The sequence below is a fragment of the Asterias rubens genome, chromosome 10, assembly GCF_902459465.1.
Source record: "Asterias rubens chromosome 10, eAstRub1.3, whole genome shotgun sequence".
Classification (NCBI taxonomy): Eukaryota; Metazoa; Echinodermata; class Asteroidea; order Forcipulatida; family Asteriidae; genus Asterias; species Asterias rubens.
This window is the reverse complement of record NC_047071.1, coordinates 17,898,498-17,919,826: the sequence shown is the minus strand read 5'-3', so window position 1 is coordinate 17,919,826 and position 21,329 is coordinate 17,898,498. Positions and strand designations below refer to the sequence as shown.

At 38.6% G+C, this 21,329-nt stretch overlaps 1 protein-coding gene across 1 annotated transcript in view; it reads right to left on the bottom strand.

The window, feature by feature from the left end:
• LOC117296105 (thrombospondin type-1 domain-containing protein 4-like) overlaps positions 1–21,329 on the bottom strand; it is an 87,383-nt gene that overhangs the window by 27,879 nt on the left and 38,175 nt on the right. The window contains exon 7 of the mRNA XM_033778977.1: positions 8,230–8,359. Coding sequence (XP_033634868.1) covers positions 8,230–8,359 — 130 coding nt within the window. The remainder of the gene's footprint in view (positions 1–8,229; positions 8,360–21,329) is intronic.

Genomic DNA, 21,329 nt, shown 5'->3' with positions numbered 1-21,329 from the left:
TTTTTAAAAATATATTTAACCAGTGGTTGCCTCTTTATATTTTAAAATAACACAAAAATAAAGCAATTAAGGAGTGAACTTGCTAGCTTTTTACAATTCCCAGATAGCAGCTCCACTCAAAGTCTAGAAACTTCGACTCCCATTTTATTTCTCAAATTGATTGATGAAGTTCACGTTGAGTGCCAAGATTGCCTTCCAATAAAGAAATATCCTCTCAATTGCCAAAGGGGGTGGAACCCTAAGCCTAAGAAAGGCCAGGACCTTCCCTTGGACCACCTAGAAGCTTGGCTCCATCCAACCACCGGCTGACAACAGCTTGAGTCATTCACAATGTTTAGAAGGAGGTTCCATAAGGTGGACTAAAGGTGCCTCAGAACTCTACAACAATGCGGACTGCGAGAGTATTGCATTGGTGTAGAGCAGAACTATGTAAGAATTTCTGCAACCGTCACATCAGTTGTATACTAGGGCCCTTTTCGAAACCACCGGGCTTCAGCTCCAGATTCCGCTTAGGCTAGCTTGGCCCCGCGGTAGTTTTGACATTTGTGCGTGCTTTGTGTACGCGCTCAGGGCTTCAGACGAGCACGCAGCCTGAAGCCGAATCCAAAGCCTAAGCCGCGGATTAGAAAAGGACCTAGGAGTCAAGGTTCTACCAAGGATTTTTCAACACTTTGGGGTTATTCTGTACCAAAATGTAGGGATGCTGAAATGAAACAAGATCTTCAGAATGTGGAGCATTCTTTTGTGTTGTCCCTTTTCTTTGCACTTAAAAGTCTATGTGGAGCATCCCAGTCTTTAGAACACATCTATGGATCCCTTTTGCTTTTCCCCTTTTGTTTTGTCCAAAGTCCCCATAAGGTACCGGAAATAAGCACACTGGTAAAGTTTAGGTGTTTACAAACAGCTTTACCTAAACCAACACTGCCTTCATAATGAGTGTCCACCATATCTTAGAATGCCGTTACACCTGTTCAAAGTTAAATTAATTTATTTGACTGCACAGTTTTGAGAACAACAGCCAAGCTGTGTTTGAAGTTTGTTTGTGCTCCATAATTAATCACAAGCAGTGATCCATTTAAAGTATTCCAATCAATGACAAAGCAATAGTTCCCCCACTGGTTCCGTACAACAATTACCTTTCACTAAAGTAACGAAGAAGACATGCAAAACACTATTTACTCATTGTGTACGATCCCTTGTAAAGGTTTAAAGATTAAGGCAATTGACAAACATGCAACCTTGTAATTGTCAATGAGAGGGGTACTGCCAAGTACAGTAAAGACTTGTTAAAGTTTTCTATTGAACTTCTAAAAAATAAGAGGAAATCATTCAATTAGTGGAGACATTTCATGCCTACGAGTTTCGATGAAGATGTATGGACGCAGAGGGTGGATCCAAGAGACGAGCTTAAAGAGGATTTCAAATACTGAACATTTTAATTGCTGAATAGCTATTTTAACACACAAACATTAACCAAAGACACCTCCAGGGCCAATTTCATTGAGCTGCTTTAAGAACAAAAATAGGTGGGTATAATAAGCAAGGGCAATTTTGCTCGTCAGAATAACAATATCAGCCAAAATACTGTGGCGTATGAACCATTTGCAAATGGTATTCTATTTTGTTTTGCTAAGCAGAACATTTTTAAGCAACGTTGTCTGCTTATAAATAAGCAGTTCTATGAAAATGGGCTATGGAAGCTGCTATAAGCTACAAGACACTGGCTTGTAACATTTTTCTGCTCAGCAACACTTTTTGTGCTCAGACTTTATACGAAGTTTAGCCCAGGTACTTCAGAGACTATTCCTGATGACTGTACTATAATCAAGGGTGTGTGGATCGAAACCTGCCGGCCACTGATGATACTAGTATGTTCAAACTTCCCTTTGACTCTGATTTCTTAAATTCTACACGACAACGAGGGAGTTCACTGGAGGTTTTTAAAGTGCCTAGAATTCAGAGAAGGCAAGAGTGAGTCATCTGAGCTTTCTTTTTTCCTTGAACATCTTGTACACCATCTGGGTCCGATTGTAGTAAAGTTACTAGGTAAAGACAAATCTTGCTTAGCAGGAGTAGGTCAACCGCCAAAATACCATTTAATGAAGATTGTTTGTGACAGGTTCCCTGCTAATTTCTGCTTAGCAGAAGATTTTTCTGAACACTATTTCCTGCTTAATAGCCTTCTGAAATTGGGTACCAACTGCTGAATGGGTACAACAAGGCAAGAATGAGTCATGCATGCTTTTTTCCCCTCCTTGAACATCTTTGTCAATCTGTGCCCAATTTGAATAAAGTTGCTCAGCAAAGACAAATTTTGCTAAGCAGAAATAGGTCACAGGCCAAAAGACCTTGTAATTTAGATTGTTTGTGACTAGTTCCCGGCCAAATTTTGCGTAGCAGAAGAATCATATTGTTGAACACCAGGGCCTTTACGCTATCAATGCAACAATAGTTTAACACATTGTCCATAAGTCTAGTAAATGCCAGCAGAAGTGAAGAAAAACTATCAAATACCAGTCCAGATTCTCAACAATCCTCTGACTAAACACCATGCTTAGTTCAAGTACTTGGGAATGAATGTATGAGCCATCTTAAGCACTGGCAGCTTTTTAAAATGATGTTTATAAAAATCTTAAAATTCACTTTGAAATGTGACTATGAAAGAAGGGAGAGGTAAAGAGAGAAGTGAAACACTTTCACAGCACATGCAACTTAAGCCCGGTCCATACTTCTATAAATACGAATGCATTTAAAATTTTCAGCAATGTGACGTCAAAAATTGCTTAGCATTTGCATTCGCTGGAAGTATGAACCGGGCTATAGGCTACAAATACAAAGTTGACATCAAAGACTATGAAAATAAAGTTGTCATAATAGGCTACAAATACACAGATCATATCATAGGCTACAAAAGTACAAACTTCACATACTTGAGATTCAAGTATTCTTTTTAATAAGAACAGGCAATGCAGAACTTTCTTTGAACATTTGGCTAACGCCACATACCTATAAGTGATCCAGTAAGACCTCGAATAGTGGCTTTGCCGAAAAGTAAAACTTCAAACAAATATAAATTCACAAAATTTAATAGAAGTGAAAAAAAATTGGCATTAAGGATAACGAAGAAAATGTTTTACTTGGTGGGGCATTCTATAACAGACCAGAATATAGGAACAATTTATGATAATCATATTTGAACCACAAATTGGCCGCCATCCCCTGGCTACATATCATAGTTCACCGGCCTCAGGGTGTGCCCAAATCACCTGAGGCAGGTCAATCTGAAGGAGTTGAAAACAATTGCCTCAAAATACCCCCAGGAGAGAAAAACCAGAGGAGAAGTTTCATTTTCTGGGCCATCTTCCTTGTTCCAGCCCCCTCTAACTACCCATGTGGCAGCTTGACTAGCGACATGACACAGCTTTGGACCAGAAGTGGATGTATGGGATCTTTCAAAAACTGGGTACTTTAACTGACAGGGAATTTGAGGTCAAAGTAGGACATACAGGCAGTGGCCATGTAGGGCCAGAAGTTACATAATCAGTGGCTCCAATACTTTGACTGCAAGGAGAAAGTACATGGCTGAGTTGTTTTGGGGAGTATATTAAATCCGTTCCTCTTATATTTTTTTTTACACACCATATACAACTAGCCTGTGGAGAATGTCATTAAATTTGCTTGTTATTTGGGGTTGAACATAGAATAATTTACAACAGCGAGATTTGAACCAGCGTTCTCCGGTTTGACGTGCCAGTGTTCTACCAAATGAGCTATCTAGCCCTATGTTGGCGGTCTAGATAGCTCACTTGGTAGACCACAGGCACATTTAACTGGAGGTTGTTGGACAGCTGTTAGAGAAGATTTCCTTTATTATAATACAATATAAACGGTGGTTAACCTTTAACAGCATTTCTTACAGCGTAACACTAACAGTGACTAACTCGTGACAGAATATTGCTACGGCTGCCTGTGTAACTGTAAATAACTTACAGATGAGATTCCTTTATCATCAAGACAAACTTCAGACAGAATTTGTTTTTCATTATACTGGGTTGTAACTAGTAGAAGTAACTTATCACGACAGCATTATAATGAATAGGGTAGGTGGCCTTAGCTTTCGATCCAAACCGGACCTTCTTCAGAGGCATAAAACAAACAAATACATATTCAAATAGAAAAAGAGAGGGGAAAGGGATTAAGGGTAGGATCCAGAAAGAAGCGGGAAAATACCAGCCAATCAAAGTTGCTATTTCCAGAGACAATTGGTGGCTATGAACCAATAGGAGTGAAGTGGCGAGGACAAAGGATGTTTAGTATGAAAGGATGGGTTACTGGACCATAAAAGTGGTAAATGTATTGTTCAACAACAATGCAGGGAGACATGAAAGGGTAGGACAGCATGATATATATTTAAAAAAAAAAGTAATACACATTACTGAGAGTAATGAGATGGGTTTTTGTACCAGCTCAGCCCAGTTCCCGCCAGACAAAAAACAAACATGGATAATCTTCCACTCTAAATGTTTTCACAAAAGTTAACAAGAACCCAAAACACTGCACACAGTACTTATGAGGGATTACTTTCCAACTCCTACTGGAGTGACTGTATAAGCCCCAAGACAAATAATGAAATGGAACCTAACACAGGACTCTTCTGCATTATTCAAACCATCATTTTGTCTTATGAATTGCTGATCTTAAGGGTAGGTATTAAGATTGCAGTCAGATGGCCACGACATTTGGCAAAGCCGAGGGGTGACTTTCATGGAACAGACGAAGGTACACCAGCCTTTTCTCTATTGTTATGAATCCTTGTTTGGATTAACTGAACAATGTTGAAGTTATTTCCTAAACGAGGATTAATCATCTCTGTGCATGGTGTTTAAATACTTCACTGTTCAGCAAGAATTATCAGGGGAAATTAGCGTTTTTAAATGGCCTCTGTGGAAGGGGATGTAAGGAAATAACTAATTTACATCTATATTCCTTCTACACTTTTTGTTGAATCTTAATTTGCTTTTGTGTATAGCTGACTCGAGGGATCAATGGCTGAGTGTATCATATTCCTTTTTTCCTTTTCATTTCTAAAACAATACTTACAAATCTGAAAGGACATGTTGTTGTTAAATGATTTGAGTATAATTGGTATTAACTGCAGATTATGACTCAGTGACATGTTTTGATACACTGTGTTATTGTGTCTCCCCCAGTTTTTTATTTCCGACAAACCCAATCATAATTGAAAAAGTTTAACCCTTTTAACCCTACCCAGAACCCTTTACCCCCTTCTTGTTGCCCCCCCCCCCAACCACCATGAGATAAAAAAAGGGACAAATAGATGATTTGATTCATGATTTACATCTTTCGCTTGCCCCCATTTGAAAAAGGTATGGTTGGGCCACTGGTCTCCTGGTTTTCATTTCTCTATCATGGCCAAGTTAAAAGGGTTAAACTTTTTCAATTATGATTGGAGTTGTTGGAAATGAAAGACCCTAAATTATTAATTTGAATAATAGTCACATCATTACCCTTATGGGTACAATTTATTAAAATTTATTTTCCTAATGTACAAATTGTAAACTCTGATAGTTTTCCCCTCTTGTCCAAGAAGGCCCCCTGTACCCTAAAGACCCTTCCTGCATCCCCTACCTGTATTTATTACACCATAACACACTTCCTGAAACTGAAATAGCAACATATTTCCATGCATTACACACACACGCACGCCATACTGCTTGCTTAAAACAGTCGCTGAAGGTCACAATTTTAAAATTGAAGATCTAATCGTTTAAAAATTTGAATTAAAATAATATGAATAGTGACTTTACAGTGCTTATTATCGGCTCATATCCATCATCACTCATTGGCCATCAAAGCGCTTCAACATTCAGTATTTTCCTGCAAGGTTGTGGAACTCAGTTTTGACCAATTCCTTTACACTATAGCACCATGTAGTGGTTGACAAAGTGCTGTGGAGCAACATGCAGCCAATCTAACATTTGCTTGGCGGTTGTTATTTTTCAGGTTGCATTGTAGCCCGTTTGAGTGATTACACAGTTGATGCGGCCAAAGGTTCAATCGGGTTTTGCTTTAAGTTTGTCTTCAAGTGCTAAAGGTAGCGGTCTATCTCTTATTATTGTTTACTGTTTATAACTGTAAACTGTTAAGCGTGACTGTTCACCCAACTCCTTAAGAAACAATCTCCTTTGTTGAAAAGGGTTGTACTTTGAACTCCCTCTATGCATGGAGGAAGAAAATATTTTCTATGTCAACCCAAACGCTGCTGTCATTCACTGTGTGCAAAAGATAGTCCACTGTATTTCTGTTGCAATACCTCTACCCCAACTTATACACAAACTTACACAATTTAAAACTATCGCCGGCAGTGTAAAGTTCTGGATCCTACTTCAAAGTATTTTTTTTAAACTTCATTAATGCTTATCTGTTGCCACTTTTATTTTGTGAATTGCATATTAAAATACATCGCACAATAATTGATCTGAATTGAAGTGAATGTTGCATGGTACAAATAAAACCGAAAGCTTATTTATATAAATGAACAATATAAAACCATGAAACCAACTAAGCTCAAGTTCAGCTGGGGTCAAAAACTGACAATATTTTTTTCTCTCAATTTCAGACGCAACAAAATTAGAAAGAATGTTGACGCCAGAAGCAAATTGGCGCCCAATTGTTCACAATACCCATTATAATATGACTTCATACAATGGGAGTAATCTGATTAGAATAGAGTCATAACAATAGAGGCCGGTAATATTATTGTGGGTCTATTAACGATTCTGGTTCCAGCTGTAATATGAGGCCTGGGTTTGGATTGTTACCAGAGTGGCTAAAGATTGCTTGCATTCTGAACAAGTGGGCTGAATAAAAACTGCATAAATTTTAATTTTAAACAGCCTCAAACTGTGAGTCCTGTTCCAGGAGCAGTCGCAAAACCAGAGGGGCTGGGGTGGGGGCAGCAGCCCGATCATACAACCTCCCTCACCCAATATGGACGGAAGTAAATGTAAGAGAGAATGGTTCAATACATTGTCCATAAATTTCCAAATGGTGTCTGCCATCATTTCCTGTTACTTTAACCCAAGTGAGATGACATAAATTGGCCCTCTGAGATTACGACCTACAATAATTTTTCAATAATTTTTTTTTTATAGACGTGACCCTTCATCACTTCATCACTTTCACAGCTTCACTCGGCTGGCCTGGTTGTGTAATTAATCACATTTTTTTAATCGGTGTAATCGTAAATCAAAAGATGTCTAGACAAGTATGGAAGATTAGCAATAGTCAAACAACCAAAGGGTGCCCTTTTTTTCTCTGAAAAACCCCAGATGTCACTGGTTATAAATCTACACTGACATAAACTAATAAATATTATTGTCTGCCATTGTTTATCACTACAGGTGTAGACATTGTTAACTTGTAGAATAAAACAAGGATTTACAAGGTGTAAAGTTTCGGGGTTTATTTAACGAGCTACAAAACTCTGGGCAGTTCATTTGTTATTTTCTTTTCATGTTTGTATAAAATAAAAGAAAAGATTTATATCTCGTAAGTGTGGCCAACATCTGTGAAAAGATGCTGTGCGAGCAAAATGTGGGTTTAAAGGGAAGTAATCATTCAAAGTGATCTAAATTTTGAGACAAAAAATAAGACACTGTGACAAATCTCTTCTTTTCTGGACTATTAGAATTACTAATGTCTAAAATTTTTAGCGGTCACACTGAGTTGCGCTGGATTGACAGTGTGACACAATGGAGTGATAGAAGTGTGCAAGAGCTTACCCCACAATGTCAAAAAAATTCTCCCAAGGGATTCTCCCCTGGTTTGTTCTTCTCCAAAACTGAGGTTCATTCTGGACCTTAATTTCTGGATATTTGGCTGAAGCATGCTGAATTGAACAAGGTCTTTGGAATGTTTCCACTTGGTATTTAACTTGGGTTTAAGAGCCCCACTGTGGAGCATTCTGTATGGTTTCCTCTTGATATTTTTTAAAAAAATTAGAAAGAAAAGAAAAAATTACCATTAATGTAATTTTCTACAGATCGGCTAAAATTTGCACTTATCAGGACGCCAATCGCGCATATCAGCCGTATATATGCTAGCTTGTATGTACATGGGGAGAGCCATGCAGTTCCTACATTAAAATCACCCCACAACATCTTGTAAGCACAGACAGACAGACAAACACAATTATGCAATACTTACACCGGTGGGCAGGGCTCAATGTTGCATGGTATCTGGCGGGTTGCTGGCCGTCTTGTTCCATCACACTTACTAGGATCTTCTGGTTTGAATGTCAACCAGTGAATACAATCCACTCTGGTGTGTTGGATACCTGCATAAAAGAAACATTTGAATAATAATTAATTTAAAAAAGGAACCATAAAAAAATTACTCACTCATTAAGGGTTTTTGTACCTTTTGTCATGGCCATGACATGAATCCCTACTCATTGTGGAGGTGTATATAGTTTAACTTACTTGTAGAAGTTTCAGCTTCATTACTCGTCAAGTTTTTGAGGAAAAAAAAGAAGAAAATCACAGACACGTTTTTTTAGGAGAGTCGCTTAAATGCATTGCACATGCTGAGCAAAATGTTGTCTCAATGAGACGAACATTATTGCCTGAAATTGGTTTACTCATCTCAAAAACTACAGCACCTCCGCAAGTACTATTTTAAGAAAAGTTTTCTATCATCATTATCGTAAGTTTCATGTAAATCTGTAGGCGTTTGTGTTTTGTGTCATACAAAAAGTACCCAAACCTTTTAAAAGTCATCAACCTCCTTTCGTTGGTCTCTTACAAATAAACTGGTTCATGAAGTCCATTAAACTGGTAACATTGCTTAACTGGTGGGAGGGGGGGGGGTAGGTAGCTAGAAAGTTCTTTCATTAAAGAGGCTAAAGTAGAATGATGAAGCTGTTCAAAAACCAGTGCTCTCTGAATAACACTTAGTGGCACCGGTCCATAGAGATAGAAGGTCGTAACAGGCAACTGCCCTAACCCCACCCCCACTCTAACACAAATCAAAGAACAATTTTACCCCCTTTCACTTGTTTTTTTGGCACTCCCCGGTGACATTGTGCTCACCTGTGTAAATCAGTATTGATACCTTTTCTCAATAACAAGGAGTATTACAAGGCATTGTGGAGCTTACAGGATAAATCTCAAATTTAAAGGTTTTACTTTTTGCGGATCAATCTTCACAACCCTCCCTTTTTAGTTGGAGAGAAAACAGCCTCCAGTGGTACTCAGTCGGCCAATCTCTCATGCATTGTGTACTGCCAACCCCAATGTCAAAAACTATACAAATCTACACTTAAGGAAGCAGGTCTGAGTGTACTCTTGAGGGTGAAAGTGGTCTATTCAAAGAGCTGGACCATTATTAAGAGCTAGACCATAAAAGTACACTGTTAAACTCAAAGTGGGTGCTTGTTTTTTCAAGAACATGGCTTTTGTTATTTTTTTTTTTTAGGGGGGGAGGGTCTTTAATTTGAAAAAAATAACTTTGTAACTAATTAGACATCATTGCGTTATTCTTGTCTATCCAACATGAGTCCTCCATCAAGGTGCTTTTGGTGAGAAACCAGGCTTTCTTCCTGTTCCCACCCATCATACACACTTGCTATGCCATAATAACTTATTCCTTCGAGTTGTAAATCATCTTGCGACCCTAGCTCATGTTTCTCTCCATCATTCTGAAATCTAGCCACTTGTAGAGAATATCAATTTCTACCCAAAGCTTCCCTGGGTTTAGATCAACTTGCTTTACAAAAAAGGACAACAAAAAAACCCAAAACAATATAAACACTGAGACATACTGCCTGCTATGTAATGTCAGACTTAGTTTCACATGGTCATTCCCTCTGAACTTCTCAACCCTTCCTCCGAGACCCAGCACCCCAGCAAAACCTAAATGTTCCTAACAAGAAAAGAATGTGATTTATCATGAGTGACAGAACCACAGTTCCTTCAGGACTCAAATAATTTGTCTTGACATGAGAACTGAAACGAGAACCGCTTTTCCGCCAAAATGAATTCTGTCAAAAAAGTATCCCGAGAGGAGGTCGGACATTTTTACTGTTGATTTTATTTATCGGGATGTCTTATGGGCTTGTTTAAAAGAAAATGTGTATATGAATGTGTTTGTTTTGCTGTGACTGTCTCAGAAAGGTTTGCTTAACAAAATAAAAAACTGTAAACTACTTATAATAGCTTGATGGGTTAGGGGCCATTCATAAGTACTTTTTTGTTTGGTACTACATCAAGTGAGTACAAAATGGAATTGGTCATCATCATTATTTAACACATGTATCGCCCAATTTCACCCTGAACCCACAGTCAAATTCTGCAAAGATTAATTCCTATTTTTCACTAAATTAAAACAGCTCAACCAATTTGAATATATGTACTTGGACATAAAATTGTGAGCAACAGTTACCCATACAGACAGAGTAAAGGCTTCAAATGTACTTTCCCTGAAGCCCAAACTCTCTCACAGTATTCACTAAATAAGTATTAGTTTTGAAAAACCAACAAAAAGCCTCGCTGTTTGACGGGTAATCAGCAAAAGCAAACACTTCAAAAGTACCACTGCAAGGCCGGGCTGTTTTCTTTTACTATTTTACGTGCCTCTGTGCAAAGCACACTGGAACATGGCATTCTTAAAATAAACACAAAATTGCCCCACTCCAAACACTGCTTGGAGAGTTGCAACATGGGGTGTAGTATACTGGTGAATTACCCCAGTGAATTTGGCAAATAATATCATAATGAGAATACGAGAAAGAAAAACACAAGTGGAGGCTAGCCAGAGGGGTGGCACGTCGTTGTTGCCGAATTTGTCAAATCTGACGAACCACTACCCCTCTGGAGTGGACGTATTGCAACTGTAATTCAGTAAAAAAAACACCTATTAGAGACTTGCTCTTACTGTATTACAGGCACCAAAAATATTGAAACTTATTGTGTGTGTTAACTGCATGGAACATTTTGTGTCAGGGCTCAAGTTTTACAGCGGGCTGCAGTAAACTGACAACCAAACAAGACCGATGGTCTCATTTCTGTCAGTTTTATAACAATACCTTCACTGTATTACATAAAACTGCTGCTACTATCATACATTCTTTGGTCACTTCTCGCCTTGACAATGGTAATTCCCTATTATACGGAGTTACAGAACACCAGCTCCACAAACTACAACTTTTACAAGATGCTGCCGCTCGTGTTTTAACAAAATCTAAAGAACATGATCATATTACACCTATATTGCAGGAACTTCACTGGCTACCCATTCGACAACAAATTCAATTCAAAATTCTACTTATTGCATTTAAATCTCAGTTCGGCTTGACTCCGTCTTATATTGCAAATCTCCTTGTACCTTATGCCCCCTCTCGCACTCTTCGTTCTTCTGCTAAGTCCCTTTTAACTATTCCTAGAACTTCCTCATCGTATGGCGATCGTGCCTTTTCCGCTTGTGCTCCTAAACTTAGGAACGCTTTACCCAATAACATCAGGTGCTGTAGTTCTCTTCCATTGTTTAAAAACTTGCTTAAAACTTATTTAAATTCTCGTTACATGTTATGACAGTAGATTATTCATTGTATAATTTTTTAATTATGTTCTACATTTCTTTTTTGTTGTATGTATTTTTTCTTTCTTTTTTCTGCGCCTCGAAATAGGGTCTTGTACACTAGATAGATGGTGCATTATAAATGCATTATTATTATTATTATTAAGTCTTGAACTGAAACAATTTATGTTCAAATTTATGTTGACTTCGAGTCTGATACATAACTTTTAACTCCGAGTAATGAAGTATACTTTTAAGTAAAATATCCATGACGACAAATGAGATAAATCTTCAACAGTCTTATTCCTTGTTCAGTTAATTAAACTGTGTTAGGAATTTGTCTGTCATTTTGATTCTGGCCAAACAAATTCTGCTTCAGAAAACATCGTGAGCAACAAGCCTTGTTGTTGTCTTATAGATTTTTTCGAAAAAGTTCAGCCTTTTTATGTACAAAAAACTGTTTTCTTGGAACTTTGTTGTGGTGGTAATGAAGCTTGACTCCAAATTTGTTTTTCCTACCTCGCGCCAGATCTAGAATTCAGAATTAAAAAACACTCCTACTTTTTCCTGTCAATAAGTTTCTCAAGAAACTGGAATGATTGAGACAACCTTTCTCACAACTTACCAAAACTTAAAAAGCAAAACTAGGTTTATGCCTTTAGGGATTCTTTTTAATTGAACATCAAAACCAGAGAAACTGAAGTTCAATCACAAACAAATCTACGCCGGCTTTCAGGGCAGGAAGTTGTGGGTTGCCCATGCGACGGACCAATGCATGAATGTGACGCCAGCTAGCCTTACCAACCCGGATTTCCAACTTTAAAAACTGTGAAGCGTGAGAAACGCAACAATCAGGATGTATCTTGTTTGCAAATTTATAGCACATTTCGTATGTTTGTAATTAAGATAACTACATTATTGACACCTTGTTTTGAATGAAACAAGCGCTGTTAACTTTCTCCCCTCTCGCAACAGCCGTAGAAAGAATGATTGAATTTAATCAGAGAAAGAAACGGATATAGCATGTCAGGATTTTAGGCAAACACTTTCTATTTTAAGAGTCGGGAGGCAAAATACATTAACTGAAACATCCTTATTAGAGAACAGCCTAATTCACTGACCGACATTTTCAAGGAAGCAGTCAATCTTGGAGATGGAATTCACTTCAGATTATGTGATAAAAGATGAAGTTTGATTTGAAATTGTCTTTTCTCTTTTACTATAAACAATATTGTGCCCAAGCATCTTTGAAAGTATCAAACAGAAACAAAAGACGCGTTGGAAAGGGTTCCTCCCAAAGAACTTAAAGACACTGGACACTATTGGTAATTGTCAAATACCAGTCTTCTCACTTGGTGTATCTCAATATATGTATCAAATAACAAACCTGTGAAGATTTGAGCTCAATCGGTCATCGAAGTTGCGAGATAATAATGAAAACTATTGTCACACGAAGTTGTGTGCTTTCAGATGCTTGATTTCGAGACCTCAAACTCTAAATCTGAGGTCTCAAAATCAAATTTGTGGGAAAAGTACTTCTTTTTCGAAAACTACTCCACTTCAGAGGGAGCCGTTTCTCACAATGTTTCTCATCAACCTCTCCTCATTACTAGTTACCAAGTTAGGTTTCATGCTAATAATTATTTGAGTAATTACCAATAGTGTCCACTGCCTTTAACAAAAGACAACAACTGTTTCTCAATGAGTAAGCTGCAGCAGCAGAGAGGGCATCAAAGTACCACTTTACTGTCACATCAACACTCCATGACCCATTTCAATTTCCAACTATCATCAAATCACTCCTTGAGTTGATCAGGTCAACAATCCCTTCCATCCAGAGGAATTACTCCTGACATACCCCACTGGCAATCCCAGAAATGTATCCCAGCAAAGTTGTCATAATCTCTACCACTTATCAGACCACTTATCACATCTGAGCCTCTGGTGATCCCGCCCCATCATCATTGAATTCCTTAACTTTCAAGTGACTGCCTCTTGGGGGAGGGGGGGGGGGGGGACACACACTTCAAGAAATAGGCCTAAGAGCATTTATTTTCATCTTTAGAGGAAATTGGTTATGTGCATGCCATCTTGGCACCATCTTGTTTAGATTACATTTCTGTCGGCACAGTTAGAACTGAACTCTTCCACTGAAATTATTGAGACCAGTTTCTTAGAGGTTGGAATGCAAGATGGGAGTAAGAATCTTACTCAAGGAAAAACAAATCTTGAGGACAGTTGGTACTCAATTTGGTTAAAACTAAATGGTTGGTGTAGCAGGCCTTTGAGTCTCCCCTAAAGTTTGATGAAAAAGCTCGCTCTTGGGTTGTACATTTAAGAGGATTTGTAGACTTTCTTCATCCCAAAAAAATTGAACTTTTTTACTCATTTCTCAAAAACTACAGTACCTGAGCAAGTTATACTTAAGGGAAGCTTTTTACCATTATTAGCTTTAAACCAAGTAAGTTTAATGTAAATCTGTAGACATTCGTGTTTTTTGTTGTACAAAAAGTACCCAAACCCTTTAACTTGTCAAGTGCACTTGGACAATAAGCCCACCAGTGGATCAATGCCAAGTGTGAAATCATCCTGAGTACCACTTCAGATGGTCAATGGCAAGTGGGTATATCAACAGGCTGAAGGGTGGTCCCTGGAGCATAGAGCAAGCCCTCTGGAGCCATTTAACTACTCCCATCAAAAAGGGACTAACAACATGCAACGAAGAACTTGGAGAAGAAGATGAAGGAATGCTCTAGGAAGAGAACTGTTAGTTTGTCTCCAAGTTTTAGAGGCAAGACTGATTTAAAATGGCAAGACAGTCTGTATTTTCTCAGTCATAGCTAACACAGAGAATGCTGAGCTCAATATTGCTCCCTATGTCAGCTGTGTATCCCTTGCATGATGTTATAAGCCCAGTACAGTGCGAGGGGTCTATACCATGAGACATCGTTTGGTGGTAAAATTAACAAGATCGACCAGTTGGAAAGCTGGAAATCTGCCACAAAGGCTAACATGGCAGCCTACCAGAATTGCCTCAAAGCAGACACTCCTATACACTTTATTTCTATGCTAAACACAGACTCTGACCTTGGAATGTTGAGGGTCCCCTCCATCTTAATTTTTAAATTGGAAACGGACATTAGAATGTCATATTTTGTTAAGGCTTAATGGAGGTGTGATTCCTGTGGAGGATTGTAAGTGTTACATTATACCATGTGGGTAACCTCACTACCACAGAGTGTGATCTATCAATTGGGATTATTATAACAACGCTGTCTGGAGTCTAAAAACCCCATTCCTTGTAAGTTATGTCTTAAGGTTTTTTTTATTAAGCATTTATCAATCAATCGTCCTAAAAGCAGGGCTCTTCAGTATGATGAATGAGTTTGTATCACTTACTCAGCGTTAATTGTAATACAAATCTTTATTTCAACCATCACTTTTGCATAGCAACATATTTTGACAGGTCAGATGTGCACACAGAATGATAAATATTGAGCAGCAAATGATGATTGCTGAGTAGCAAATAATACCATTTTGCATAGTCTTTTACTATGCTGTTCAAGGGAAATCGTTCACTGACTTTATCAACACTATTAGACAACCATGCCTGGACATAAGGTGACTGTAAAGAAATAAATGGACTCCAAACAGGCAGGCAGCTTTAGTTAAAAAAAAAAGCGGGAAAAGTGCCAACAAGACACGGTTGACAACCAAAAACAAGGAAATCATCTGATCTGATCTTCTGGAAAGTTGCATATCTGTGTATAAAGTGGTTAAAGTCCGATCAAAAATGAAATGCAAATGAGAAAGTCAGCTTATGTCCACAGCTTGACGACAGGAAACTGCAGCAATGTCACTGTCAATGTCACAGAAAGAATTTTTGCACTGACTGTCATCTTTCAGTTTGAAATGGCCTTGAGAACAACTGCATTTCATCTGACATGTCATGGATTTAAAGAAAAAAACATTTAACCGTCTGTAAAATCAGGAATGGATCCCCCAGTTTGGAGTTTAGCAGACAGGATAACCAATCACTCTTAATTTCATTTTCCCTGTTTTTCCCTAAAAGAGCACTCCCAAAGTTAAGAAAAAACATTCGTCTGAAATCCCCTCCAAAACAGATCATTCGTAGTCACATTTCGCCCCCAAAACATGGAAACAGCAACATGAAATCATCCATCATCAGCTACATGGTCTATTTAAAAAAAAAAAAAATAAAAAATAAAGGAAAGATATCGTACATGTATGTGAGATTGAGACTGTGTCTATATAAGTTAAAGGCTCTGGACATCATTGGTAATTTTTAAAGACCAGTATTCTCACTTGGTGTATTCCAGCATAATATGCATAAAATAACAAATCTGTGAACATTTGGACTCAATTGGTCATCACAGTTGCAAGAAAATACACCCTTGTTCCACAAGTGTGTGTGCTTTTAGATGACTAAAAAAGGCTTTAGGCCTGAAGTTTTTTTTTATAAGATAAAAATATTTGAGTGAGAAATTACCTCTTCCTAAAAAACTATGTTACTTCAATGGGAGCCGTTTCTCACAGTGTTTTATACTATCAACAGCTTTCAGGTGCTTGTCACCAAGTAAATTTTTATGCTAACATCTATTTTGAGTTCCGTTAATTACAAAATGTGTCCAGTGCCTTTAGTAAACTCAACCATCCTAGAAATTGACAGTCCTAGAAACTGACGGTGCTGTCACACCCTGTCAGACATTCTTTATCTGTCATCGAGATTCTAATGTGGAAATCGCCACATGAGTTTTGTCATCTTCACCTCTTACTGCTTGAAGACGGCGCGCCGTTTTGACTTAGTCCCACGCTCCCCTAAATTGATAATCTCTGGCTGACAACATGAAATAGGGAGGGCAGAGCGTGACTCCTAGACCTCCTGATATAAACAGGAATGCTGGGACGAGAATCTGAGAGGTGCACATAATGCGATGAATGAGTACATGTCTTTCACATTGGGGCACAGCGGATGGAACAGTTGGACTTCATTTGGACCGATTCCCTCACCCAAAGGTTCATATTTTTGTAACAGTTTAAAAAACTGCACTTTTTCTGCTACCTGGTTGGGTTCATGCAAAGTGCACATAGATTGGTTTACTCTATGTTCTTGTTTTAAATTTTCCAACAAATAAAGCGTTTGGATTATAATAGAACGCTATAGCTATCTGCCGTGACACACACATAGTTTACAGGCAAGCTCTAAGCAAACTCAACGAGGAAGCCATTCAAATTTTTTTTTTCACATAGATTTCTTGAAGATTGTAAGACATCAGCTTGAAAAATAAATTTGGTACTATCTCAAAAATTCCCTTTTCCTTGCAGTAATGTTGGTTGCCTCTTTGCCAATAAAAAATTGCCCAGTGTGACCAAAGTGTGCCCAGGCCCTCACAGGGCACGAACTAGTTTTAACAGAAACACTGAAAAAGCAACAAAGTGAGTGACAAACTTCTAAAACCACATAATATTGCACAGTGAGGTATCAATATATTCAATTTGCTTTAACACCATGTGTATACTTTGCGGTGTAAATAAATAGCAAAAAACAGTTCTCAAGAACAAAAGTATAAACATACACATGGTGTTACCGCAAACTAAATAGCCTCCACACATAAACGATACCACAAAACCACACGACAAAACCTCAATACTAAAAAGTGATACCATATCCACAGTAGGTGAACCGCACCGTGTAATAAAGACACAGTCCACTACACTTTTTTTTTATGAAGCATGAAGTTTTTTATGAAGTGTCATGACAGGGATTCGAACCCACACTCTGCTGCTGACAACACCAGAGGTTTGGTCTGGTGATGTAAACCTGTCAGCCACGACACACCACAGGGGGTTACAATGGCATGAACGGGATTCAAACCCACACTCTGCCCCTGACAACACCAGAGCTTTGGCCCGGTGATGTAAACCTGTCAGCCATGACACACCATGGGGGGGTTACAATGGCATGAACGGGATTCCAACCCACACGCTGCTGCTGACAACACCAGAGCTTTGGTCCAGTGAAGTAGACCCCTCGGCCACTAAACACCACAGGGGGGTTCCATTGGCATGAACCGGAAGCCTACAGCCACTCTGTGGTACTGATCTACATGTATCAAAGATGATACTAATTAAATCCTCACGGTCACATTATCTTTCTGGGCTGGAATCATTCAGTGATAACGGATAGACCAATGAAATCGGACCTTGACACCATGCTCCTAAACAAAATGAAGATGTATCGCTTATGTCCAACTGACATTAAACTCTTCCGATTCACAGCTGGGCGACCTACTTAGAGATAATTGTCGTCCAGATTCAAGAACTATTTGAGACCTTTTTTGACTCGTTGCAGGAGTTCTAGTTTGGGGCTAGGAGACTGGCTAGAGGGGAAGCCATGACAGCGGCTCTTGGCACAGATAGTGTAACACAGCATGATACAACCACAGCTACGATTATTGGAAATTTCCTGTTAGGGTTGGGGGTAAACTGGCCACAAGCTTCCCTTTTTTTTAACCGTTGGGAAGGGAAAGGATCGGTATTTTAAATTATGGATTGTATCAACACCCTTTGGCAAAAATATCCTCATGTCCGAGATGGCCTGTCAGATTTTGTTCTATGGTCAATTCTGTCACAGAACCCTTTTAGAGAGTAAAGGATCAGTGTATTTAGTAGCCCTAACCCCATGCCGCTCGCCTCGCCTACAAAATCATCACAAAAATTAAACTAAAACAAGCAGCTCAGGGTTTGTCTGGCTGGTCAAGGGGGGACCATAAATATGGGATCAAATTATTGTAAAAAGACTAATAGAAACTAATCATCAATAGGTTCAATAAGGCTAGTTTTACAGAGTTTGTTTTGCTGCCCATTGGTTAAAATTGAAAACTCCTCAAGATATTCCAAAACCTGCCAAATTTTGCCACACAAAAGTCTCTGTCAGGCAGTTCATACAGTGTGATTCACCTTAATCCACAAGTTTTGAGTTGTTGTAAAAAGACTTTTCCCTGACTTGGAGAAGTTACAAAATATTTAAAATTTTTTGTTTGTTGGACTTTCTTCTTGCATATGTCAAGAACTATACTTTTTACATTTCCAGAGTATTGTGAAGCAGCCACATCCATGTCCAGCCTAGGGATGCCAGTTGGTGGTTTAAACAGGGAGCAGGTTGTGATGATATGGCTAATGGTTAAAGGCAGTGGACACTATTGGTAATTACTCAAAATAATTAGCGGCATAAAACCTCACTTCGTAACAAGTAATGGGGAGAGGTTGATACTATAAAACATTGTGTGAAATGACTCCCTCTGAAGTGACGTAGTTTTCGAGAAAGAAGTAATTTTCCACGAACTTGATTTCGAAATCAAGCATCTGAAAGCACACAACTTCGTGTGACAAGGGTGTTTTTTTTCTTTCATAGTTTTTTCGCAACTCCGACGACCAATTGAGCTAAAACTTTCACAGGTTTGTTATTTTATGCATATGATGAGATACTCCAAGTGAGAAGACTGGTCTATGACAATTTTCAAAAGTGTCCAATGTCTTTAAACATCCATGTTGAAAAAATGAAAAGCTAGCCCACAAAATTCAACCTTCTGTGGAAATAGATCAAATGACTAAAAACACTGTAAAGTTTCTCTTTTCACTCTCTACCCACCCCAGTTGTCCAGGTGTTCAACCTATTTTAAGAATGTTTATCTTGCCTGAAATGTGGTCTGAACCGATAAGAGATAAATGTTGTTGCTCCCTTGGCAATTCCTGAGAGTTAATGCCATGGTTACCGATGCACTCCAATGCTATTGGATGTGATTTAATACTCGCTCGGTACCCTGATGATTTACATCATGAAAGCTGAGTCAATCTAGGCGACATTAGTCAATGCGATTGTGTGTCACTTTATTGTATGTGAACTGGGCCTCATCATTCAAAGTTACGTGTCACTGAAATTTGTTCAGTTGGGGGGGGGGGGGCGGAGGGCTCAGAGGGTTAAGGGGGGCCATACTACAACGGTATGTAAACTTTGCGTTGGGATAAAGTATAAAACTTGTTTTCACTCTTGCACCGATGTGTATTATAAGCACTATTTATTCAGTACTTTCTGGACGTTTGTGAAAAAAAAAAAAAAAAGGCAAATCACTGGGATGGAACTTGAACCCACAACCTTTGCATTGCTTTACCAACGAGCTAACCCTTTGGCTACGAGGCAGTACAAATTGGTGTAAGTGGGAAAAAACAAATTATACCGAAACAGTTTAAGTATAGTGTTGATGAAAAGGATAAATTTTTCCAACACTTTCAGGCGCTCAAACCCATAATTTGTTTAGTTTGCTATGACCATGTGGTCATCAACCATCTTGCACTGATTCATCTTGCACTGATTGCACTGACTGATCGAAATCAGAATTCAAACTAAATAGGCCCTTGATCGAAACTTTTACATACACTCATGGAAATGTCACTACCCTCTGGTAAAGTGAGCCTGCTAGTTTCAAACGGAAAGTGTCTTCAAGATAAGACACTAAGGGATGCTAGGTTGTAGGCTGGAGCATTGGATAGGGGTGAGGTTTCATATTGTTCAACTTTTATGTATACAAGTAGCCAGACAAAAAGAGCTCTCTTTCATTATCCTAGTTAAGTTACTTACTTCCTGCACGTACACATATGTACAATGAAGCTTTATATTTAGGTACAGTCTTGTCCTAGACTGTTAGCTTAGTGGATAAGCCCATCTACTAAGTTATTAAGCTCCAAGTACACCAGTAATTGGATTGGAGACTTTCTATACATTATCATGATTGGTTGCTTGTCACAAGGACATGATAGACTCCAACATATCAAGAAGTTTTGTTTGGAAGGGACATGAAAACTGTATAAAGGTCTTTGCTCTATGGTCCTTGCTCTAAAATTAAGAGATTTGATAGGCTGTTGAACTATGAGCGCAAAACATGAAAGCTTGCGAGTGCGAAAGCTGCAAGGCCTGGTTACATATCCGTACATTTATGTTTGGTTTTGAAAGCCCTACTCTGCCATCTGGGGTGTTCCATATGGTTTTATCTTAATTTTCTTATGAATTTGATCTTAGTTATAAAATATGGTTTGCTGGAGAACTAATTGTACCAAGCAAGCTTTTAGAGTATAGACAAAAAGAAGAGCAAAATATAGGCCTTTGCTTGGCCTCACAGAATCACGGCTTGTGGGAGAACTATACAAGAAATGAAGGGTCATAAAGCCATACGTATGTTCTTGGTTTATCACTCAATGGCCAGATGACACAAAAACTGTCAGGGCTTTTGGGATTAAGACTGAGTCACTTTCCCCCTTGACGGTTTCATTTCTCATCTTGCCAACTTTCCCTTCCGTTTGAGGTTTAAGAAATGTTATCCAACGACTTTGAATTTACAACGCTATGTAAATGCTCATGGACTGTAGGCCTACTGGTGGCTATTCCCCAACTATCTTTCGTACTCGTTGATAGGTGACTTTGTTATAACACGTGGGAAATGCTCTCTGTCTCGGTATATAGGTAGACGAAGACAAATTCAACAAGGTGGAACATGAGTTACAGGGGAAGCTCATCGCTGACAAAAGGGTCTGAAACCAGGGCCTAATTTCATAAAGCCCCGAAGTACATACTTTTGCTAAGCACAAACAAGAAATGCCGAGCAGAAACAGGTTACAAGCCAAAATTACATGATTGTTATTATATTGTTGCGACT